This window comes from Symphalangus syndactylus, chromosome 3 (assembly GCF_028878055.3).
Source record: "Symphalangus syndactylus isolate Jambi chromosome 3, NHGRI_mSymSyn1-v2.1_pri, whole genome shotgun sequence".
In the NCBI taxonomy this organism is placed as follows: domain Eukaryota; kingdom Metazoa; phylum Chordata; class Mammalia; order Primates; family Hylobatidae; genus Symphalangus; species Symphalangus syndactylus.
In genome coordinates this window covers 93,206,082-93,216,041 of record NC_072425.2, presented here as the reverse complement: position 1 = coordinate 93,216,041, position 9,960 = coordinate 93,206,082, and the positions used below count along the sequence as shown (strand labels likewise).

The 9,960-nt window shown below is 38.2% G+C and overlaps 1 protein-coding gene across 3 annotated transcripts in view; it reads right to left on the bottom strand.

The window, feature by feature from the left end:
• The window catches only part of ANKMY2 (ankyrin repeat and MYND domain containing 2), a 44,974-nt gene that overhangs the window by 8,273 nt on the left and 26,741 nt on the right, over positions 1-9,960 (bottom strand). For all 3 annotated transcript variants that reach the window (XM_055272528.2, XM_055272525.2, XM_055272526.2), the window contains exons 5-7: positions 6,792-6,952; positions 1,615-1,829; positions 697-832 (exon numbers count right to left, since the gene is read on the bottom strand). In XM_055272528.2, coding sequence (XP_055128503.1) covers positions 697-832; positions 1,615-1,829; positions 6,792-6,952 — 512 coding nt within the window. The remainder of the gene's footprint in view (positions 1-696; positions 833-1,614; positions 1,830-6,791; positions 6,953-9,960) is intronic.

The window sequence follows — 9,960 nt, the reverse complement described above, 5'->3', positions numbered from 1 at the left end:
GAGGTTGCAGTGAGCTGAGATTGTGCCACTGCACTCCAGCCTAGGCAACAGAAAGAGACTCTGTCACAAAATAGAAAAGGTCAAATAAATTAAAATATATGACAAATGAATAGTAAGTAATTTAAATAACAGATAAAGTTAACAAAATGCACTTATATAGTGCATACATACAAATAGGTTTTAAGTATGGACATTTTCTAATCAGAGGCATTAAGGTGTATTATAGGAAGCTGGGGCATACTTTGAGATTGTTATCAGGAACGATAATGAGCCTTCCCATGGCTTATCCCACTACATCCCCACTGCCTGGACACTATCACCCTAGGCGATCAATTCATACTTGCATCTAGTGTATGACTTTGTGCTGGTAATTCATATAGCTACAAGTGTACATGTGAGTACCTATATTACATAGTGAATGTATTTAAAATGTAAGTTTCTACCATAACCATCTACATTTCAACATAGGGACGTCCTGTTTATTAAACTATGAACCATAATAAGGTAAGAAGAAGATCGTGAGATGGGAAATAAATAAACAGGAACACGTTTGGCAGGCAAACCTATCTCCACCTTTGTTCCTAAAAATATTCTGAAATAATAAAAATAAATACTAAAAAGAACTTGCCTTTAACAATACAATATGTGGTAATTAGGTCTTACTGATAGAGTCAACTTAGGTAAGAGGAGCCTTACAATTTCAACAGGAGCAATGCTTCGAACCAGCTGCTGGAGGAGTGTAGCTTCGCAGTAAGGAAATTTTCTGATACTTTCTCTAATGATCTTTTCTTGATACACTGGAAAGCCATCAGAAGCTCGGCCTTTTAACAAGCTGAAAGATATTTTTTAAAGAGTAATTGGAGTTGAATCACTAAGCATTCTCTCCTAGCTGAACTCAACAGTTTTTAGTAGTTTCTTCTGTTACTTATGATTTTCTTTGTCTCTTCAAATCATGATGATGGACTCAATTCAAATTGCTGTTCAACCTATATGTTAGGCTAGGCCTTATAAGGTTTTCGGGCCCATTAAATGAATACGCAAAGGTGACTACCACCATAAAACATGCTAAACGCTGTTATCAGATTAGCTAGTTACTTATTACCATGTCAGTTATTTGTACTAAGAATAAAAACTCTCATAGAGTCACACCCTTCAGACTTAGTTCCCTTTTCTAGGTAAGGATGCAAGAGAATTTGATCTCTGGTGGTCAGAGAACAAGCATAACATACAGCTCTCCAAAGTACAGTAACAGAGACACCCTGGATGCCATTATAAATCTAGAGCTGCAACCTAGGGCATGAAATATTCTCAAATTTGGACTTGGGCCACTTTCTCGGTGTGTGATCTTACACATGCTATTTAACCTCTCCAAACCTCAGATTCCTCATCTGTAAATTGCTGGTAACAACAAAAACATCACAGTAAAGGATACAGAACTGAATAATCACTCAATACAAGTATAATATTATTCTGTTTGTCAAAGACTAAATGTGATTCCAACAACAGCAATTGCTGCCAAAATGTTTAATTTTGAAACTCATAATAATGAGGCTTCATATAAAAAACCAATATTCACTTGAGTGTATTTTATAAACGACATAGTAAAAAGAGTACCTTTTGATCAAGGTGTCCAGTTTATTCTCTCCATCTTTTAAGAAGTTAATGCATTTCTGAAAGATACAGCTTATGTAATGCATTTTCATAGCCAATACTTCATTCATGTCTCTTTGCTTCATACATTTCTCACAAATCAAATCCATCACTCTGTAGCATTTATTCAGGGCTGCTTCTTCTGTCAGCAGGGGATTCTCATTTACAAGCATCACGATCTAGAGGAAATCCCAGTGCACTCAGGTATTAAAGGAGGGACTTGTCCATGTACAAATTAAGTAGTCCATTTAGTTGATTTCAAAAGATTACCAAAGAAAGCCTTCCTTAGGATCATGAAGTTATTCTGTTATTTGTTAGAATGCAAATTACCCAGAACTTATAGAACTAATATAGAAAGACCCTAAAATAGTGGAATCTCTTGAACTCTGTATGTCAAAGTTATAATGTGATCTGCCATCTACCTACGCCAGAGTGCCAGTATGCCACTCAAGAGCACATGATTTTACAGTCTCTGTTAAATGCACTTTTACTAAAGATAAACATGGCAAATTTGTACATTTACATAAAGAATCAAATCATTGAGCAATAACCACTTTTAGTTAACATTACTCAGCTCTAGAATTTCATGGCTAGGAGAACTACAATTCTCATTAATTCTTATTAAGCACAAGAAAATGAGATTTTTTTCAGAATGAAGTCTAAAAATGAAACATGCTTTACTTTCCAATTAACTATATTTCTCTGTGGAAATTTTCCTGAAGATGCTTCCAATCATCTACAGTAATGAGAACAGGTCAGAGAGGAAGCCATAAATAACTTTAAAGGGGAAATATTAGAATGATCAAATCTTACATGAGTCCCACATTTCCTATGTATGCACAGATTATGCTCAAATTTAGTGTAATAAGGAGTATTTTTGTATTAGCTTTGTTGTAGGGTAGATTATTTGAAGTAGGTCTGCATAGGACTGCTGTAAACATCCATGGTGGCATAACAGTAATGTAAACGTGAATGTGAGAGTGGCAGGAGGCAGCCAAATGCCTAGAGAGAATGGGGGGGCTCCTCAGTGAATCCCCACTTCCAAGCCAAAGACAGTTTAAAGCCTGAAAGCCAAGCTACAAATTAAATCCTCAAACTGGATTGAGAACTTGTCTTCCTGTTTGACTCAATTTCTTCCGATTGATCCCCACCCTTCATGTATTTTACATACACCTACCCTTTCCTAACTGGTTTTCTACACTGTCGTGCCCACCATTGAGTGGTGTCTTCGCTTTAACCTTTTTTACATACTCACAAACCAATCAGCATGCACTCCCCATTCTGAGTCCATAAAAGGACCTGGCCCCAGCCACTTTCCCACCTTTGGGTAGGGAACCACCACCCCCGTGTCCCCTCTTTGCTGAGTGCTTTCCTTTCACTTAATAAATTTTACTCCACTCATTCTCCAGTGTCCACCTGTCTAATTCTCCCTAGTTGTAAGACAAGAACTTGGATCTAGCTGAACTAAGGAGCACAAAGACCACAACAAATGTTAACAGGGACACAACTGTATGCACAGAGCAGACAGCCAGTCAGTACTTGCTAACCTACCTGTTACAGCTAAATCAATATCCCAGGGACTGTACATGTCAGGGAACAACAGGTAGATTTCCTGAATTAGATTCTTTTCTTTAGGCATGAAAAAAGATCATCTATTAGTAAAGCCCATAGCTAGCCCTCTAATTAGAAATTTAACACAGATTAAATGTCCTTATAAAATTAAACTAATTTCACTTTTTGACATTATTAGATTTATACACAATCCAGTGTTTTACAAAAATCCAGCACTTAATAATAAGGTATTAGACTTAATGAAGTAAGTATAATCAGAATCCTTATTGATAACTCTCTTTACCAAAACATACTTTGACAATTTATGGTGGAGAAGAAAAGACTCATTAATTATCTGTTTCTACTTCTGCTAATTGTAATCATTTAAAGTTGTTTGATCAGTATTTTTATATATGGCATTTATAATCAACTATAGAATCTTAAACTTACAAGTGAGAATTCTTTCAAAAAATTTCAAACAGAGCCCAGATTAATAATTTTTTGTTTGGAGACATCAGACCTTATCTATGTTTTAATACACAGCACAAATATACACCAGGAAAAATGACAAATAACCACATCATTAACATGAGCTTATTGAAACAATTACATAGCTACACACAAAAGGATATTTGTACTTGTTTCCTTCCTTAATCTCTGCAGCATTATGAAGTAATATATTACAAAGGAAATCCATTTTATTAATTAATGAGGAGGAGCAAATAAACATATTTCTATTGGCATTAAAAACTAGGTAAATTTTTACCATTCAAAGGATTGCTACCTGAGAATATGTTTATGTAGTGGCATTTTGAATTCTTTTTATTTTTTAAATCCTATTTTTAAAAACTGCTGAATCTTCAATACTGGGCTTGAAAATCACAATAATCAAAGACATGATTGTTCTGTGCACATCTGCCTCCTGTCCACTTAGAAACCCTGCTCTGCTGACATTTTTTTCTGTGATTTTGTTTTTCTCCTAGATAACCTTCATATTCTGGGCATCAGCACAAACCTCCAAGTCCTTTTTGAAAACAAATGCATCCTTACTGCTATGGCAGGCACTTAATCTAGACACAAATACAGCTATATTACGTGCACTGTAATGAAAAGTAAGGTGTGTATTGGGGAGAATTTCTGAGCTTGTTTTAAAAGCTGTTTAACATTGCACAGTGGTTATTACTTTTTAAATAATACTCCATAGGAAAGGCCATGCTAGCTTAAAAAGGGGGTAGAGCAATAAAAATGGGCCACAACAACAAAAGCAACTGGGTGGCTTTTATATCCAAAGGATGGATAAAAGAAAAGGTTTTGAGCAAATAGATTGTTTATACCTACAAAAAGCAAGGTCTGGTCTGGAGGAAGGTATATAATAGGATAGTCCCCTTTATACTCTAAAAAATATTATGTAGTCTATTTCAGACTATATACCTTTACAAATTATTGTCTGCATAATTATGCCCTCAATCTAATTTACTTAAAATATATACCTTCAAAGATAACTGAAGGTAGAGTATTAATTATTATTAGGACATTTAACCCTGAAAGACTGGGTTCCAAGTAAACATAAAAAATTATTCCACAAGCCTGGCCAACATGGAGAAACCCCGTCTCTACCCGAAATACAAAAATTAGCCAGGCGTGGTGGCGGGCACCTGTAATCCCAGCTACTCAGGAGGCTGAGGCAGGAGAATTGCTTTAACCTGGAAGGCTGAGATCTGTACCACTGCACTCCAGGCTGGGCGACAGCGCGAGACCCTATCTCAAAAAAAAAAAAAAAAAAAAAAAAAATCCACAAACCCTTATTGCAATCTGAAGGGGTAGAAACATAGATACGAAAGACAGTGAATCAGCAAAATACAGGGAACTTCTTCAAATCAATCTAAGCCAGAATATCCTGTATTGCTCAGGCAGTAGAGGAACAAGGGTCTTATAGAACCACACACATTCTCTACATTGAGAAATACTGTACCCTGACAGAAACCTGTCTCCCCATCCCAGCCAGCCCATGCCTGAAAGAGTGCCATGGACAGAGGTCAATGCTTCTCTAGTTCTCTTTTCCCTAGGTATGCTGGGAGGGAGAGAAACACTAACACAGAAGAAAATACATATTTTTTAAAGGTTAAATTCTAAGCTCTCTGTAATCTCCACTAGAAACATGAGTATGCAGTTCACAACTGAATTTGCCAACTTAGTATCACAAGTGTTGCCTCTGGCAGTTCTTCCAGAATATTAAGAAAAACTCTGAGTTTTCTAAAATAAAAATAGCAGATTTCACTTTTCTGTCTGATGCGAAAGGTATCTACTAGTTTGTCATCTCTCTTAAGGGCCTAGAAAATTAATTTGGGTGGAGGAACACACAATGAGTAAATTTGGTTTGTTTCTCAACCTTCAAGTACTCAAGAAAGATGCACACGGTTGCATCAACAAAGTAATAAGACTATGCACATTTTGGATCTTATATCTTTGAACGAGTGTCAGTCTTCAAAAGAGTTAGTTACCTTATAAGAACTGTCCACTCATTTTCATGATGCTCAGCAGACTCTGCACAAATTCTTCTTTTGTAATAAACTTCTGGGGAAATCTATTTTACTACATGATAGTAACGCCTTATGTTAAGGAAGAACCTTAACTTTTGACACAACTTACTATCTTGCTCACTTAAACAGCTCTGAACTACTATCAAATCTTTATGAGTAAAAGCATGTGATAGATACTGAAATTGAAATAGGACCTCACTGTAGCATGCATGTAGCTGTGTAGTTTTCTGTGATGATTATTGAGGAAATTATACTTGTTTAGCTGGATTTTTTTAAAAAAATTATGTTGTAAACAACAACAGCAAAAGCCTGTATTTTTAAAATCTGGAAGACAATAGCAGTGAAATATTTCAGAATAGCTCTTGAAGTTTCCCAGTTAAGCCATTTGAACTTATGTGTTGGCCTATGAAATTTGAAAATCTGATTTGATGAATTACTGGAAGAACTATGTTATTTAAAGGCATCAAATAGCCACTTAGCTTAAAAACGTGCTCATGATTACATTTCAGAATCTTTCTTAGAAAGACAATTATTGTAATAGATGCTGTTAGTGCCCCACATACATCCTTTTTGCCAGGCCTGTATACCAGGCCCCAGGGGCTCTCAGGGTCAGCTACTATGGTCTTTTCCCCAGAGGACTATCCTCATTGAAAGGGAGCCACCTCACTTGGTACTATGTGGGAGGCTGTCCTTTCCCTCTGGAGACAGGCCCCACCCAACAACAGACTGATGAATACAAAAGAATCCCCTTGCCTCTCTGGAGCCACTCACACTCCAGAGCTCCCGATGGGATGAGGTGGAAGCTAGGCTTCAGCAAACCCATCTCTTTGCATGGCTTTTCCTGATGCTTTAGTCTGTTTCTCTCTTGCTCGCTCACTTCCAGGTTTCAACAGAGTGTTCCTTCAATAAATTAGCAGGCCAAAAGAGCCCACTGCAAGCTCTACATCTACAAAACCCAACCCAAGACAATTATGATCCTGTATAATAAAAGCAGTTTAAACTCTGAAGCAATATTTACATAAAAAGCAAATACGGTAGACACCACACTACCTTGACAGGATGAAGATTCGTTGTGGTGATAATTTTGTGCAGTGGGCCTGCCAACTTTGGGGGCAGTTTTGGCTCTTTATCCAGTCCCTGGGGCTTAGTGTAATAATCCAGTCTCTCTCGAGGAAAGAAATTGTTGATTATGGTCACACAATCATGTTGACCTTTTCATAGAAAATAGAAAAGTTGTAGTTTTAGTATTAAAAATAACATATCTGGTTTTTAAAATTAATTATGTTGCTATTTTTATGATGTAAACATGCACCAGTATCTTTATTTTTCAGGAAAGGAGTGTAGAGGAGGAGGAGGAGAGATAAAATATTATAGAGAACATTTATAAACATTCCTTGTAAAGTTGATAAACAATCTTTGAAAGACACAGAATCCAAAATACATATGAAGATTACGTAGGTTACAAAAGAAAGCACTATTCAACTTGTAAGAGACCTTAAGTATTTTATAACAGTTGCTTGTAAGTTAAATGTCTCTTCTTCCCAGCCTATACAAATGATGCTCGTTTCCCTAATCACATCCGGTTGTATTTACACAAAATTTAAATTTACTCCATATAAAGTATTGTTCTTACTATAATGATAATATTAAACTAAATCCCTCTCCCCCTTATCCCTTACCCCCTAAATTTGAGAAAAGCTTGCCCTCTTTGTGAAATGTAGAGAAAAGGCTTTTGCTCCCATAAGCTTGGAATCCACATCGTGGCTTTGCATAGAATTCCAAGCCACTTCTCTAAGCCATCTCTAGTTAAAAATGGTTCTATGAAAGCAAATTCTTCCCTGGTGAAGCTGCTGGCCTGCAAGTGTGCTCCTGCAGCCACCCCTCCCTAGCTCTCTCTCCACTACCTCTCTGGAGCAAAGCAGTGGTCACTCTGGGCAAGCAGGCAGAATCCACAGGGCACACAGGAGGGCGCAGGCTCTTCCTGGATCTCCGGAGGAGACTTCTTCCTCCGCTCTGCCTGATGAGGGCTGGGGGACCAGCGGAGGCGCGCCTGGGGAGAGCGTGCAGATGCCATGGCCCCCGCTCCGGGGGAGTGGTCCCCCCGGGCAGCCTGCATGGCCCCTGCCTGCTTGTGCTTGGTCCTGGGAGCGCCTGCTTGATCCTGCCGACAACAGGTGACCTGCGTGGGGATGGCACTGTGGGCTGGCTGGACGCTGGTGCTTGAGGCTGGCAGAGGGCTCTGCTTGTCCCTGAAAGTTCCTGGGAGAACCCAGGAGTGGTGGGCTTCATCCTTGTGCCTCAGCTGGTTTGCTGACCAAACCAGCTTAATGTCTCAATTAAATGGTTGAATATTTTTGATCAGACATTTTAGAACTTTTTTTTTTATGGCAACACCTATCTTTTTATTGAAGCTGGATGTAGATTTTGTTTTAAGGAAGCATATGCAGTTTGTCTTCATCTTCCCTGGTTTCTTCATACACAGTTGTAAATTTCCCCACAGTTACCTGGGTTGATTTTGATGCTGTATTCATAACCCACTTGCATTAGATTTGCTTGGTTGAATGTCATTTTTCTCTCTTCTTGAAGATTCTAGAAGGAGGGATGATAATTTTCTAAAGTAATTAATTAATGTCTTAATTGAGACATTAAATTTTCTTCTTTCACTGATCCAGGACCCTATCAGCTTTACCTGACTTCCTGAGAGGTACAGAACAAGGTATCTATGGGGATCCAGCAATTCTGAAGACTATGCAATGCCTCCAACAGAGGGCTTCTTGGGTTGAAAATGTGTGGATAACATTTACCATAACAATAACTACCACAACTACAGCTAATAAGAGCACTTAAGTTAAGCAGATTCAATTATAATATATAAATAGACTTTCAAGAGCTGCAGAGAGATTCAAATTTTAAAAATTAACAGGCAAACTGAAAGAGGTGATCCTGGTTACTATTGAGAACTAAATTAGTAACACAGAGGATCAAGGCCAGGCATGGTGGCTCATGCCTATAATCCCAGCACTTTGGGAGGCTGAGGCAGGAGGATTGCTTAAGCCCAGGAGATGCAGACCAGCCTGGGTAACATAGCACAACCCCATTTCTACAAATAATTTAAAAAATTAGGTGGATACAGTGATACGTGCCTGTAGTCCCAGCTACTTGGGAGACTAAGGAAGGAGGATTGCTTGGGGCCAGGAGTTGAAGGCTACAGTGAGCGTGTTTTTTTTTTTTTTTTTTTTTTGGTGAGACAGAGTCTGGCTCTGTTGCCCAGGCTGTAGTGCAGTGGCATGATCTTGGCTCACTGCAACCTCTGCCTCCTGGGTTCAAGCAATTCTCCTGCCTCAGCTTCCCAAGTAGCTGAGACTACAGGTGTGTGCCACCACACCCGGCTAATCTATTTTGTATTTTCAGATGGGGTTTCACTATGTTTGCCAGGCTGGTCTCAAACTCCTGACCTCAGGTGATCTGCCTGCCTTAGCCTCCCAAAGTGCTGGGATTACAGGCGTGAGCCACCATGCCCAGCCAAAGCTTCAATGAGTTTTGATCACACCACTGCATTCAAGCCTGGGTAACAGACACCCTGTCTCAACAAAACAAACAAAAAAGATCGAGTGGATGAAATATCTCAAAACAGAAAAATTCAGATATAGAAATCATTATACAAGAGATGAAAGAGCTGAAGAACAAATCTAGGAAATCTAATAGTGAAAATTAACAGAAATCTCAAAGGAAAAAAAGGAATAGATGGAGAATTAAACAAACGATAAAAGAAAACTTCCCTGATTTGAAAAGAGAATTTAATAGTGATCACAATACCACTTTTGGTACTCTATGCTTTTATTAAGTACCAGAACACCCAATTTCTTTCTTTTTGGGAGGACTGGGGGAGGTGCGTATTTCTTTTATTTCTTTCCCCAGTATATACGTCTTGAGAAGTCAAACAGTACCAGTCTATATTAAAAATGTGAAATAAGCCAAGGTGCTCTGTTTAGAAAATGATCACCTTTCCTTCCAGAATCTTCAAGAGAGAAAAATGACATTCAACCAAGCAAATCTAATGCAAGTGGGTTATGAAGACAGTATCAAAATCAACCCAAGTAATTGTGAGGAAATTTACAACTGTATGTGAAGAAACCAGAGAAGATGAAGACAAACTGCACATGCTTCCTTAAAACAAAATCTACATCCAGCTTCAATAAAAAGATAGGTGTTTCCATAC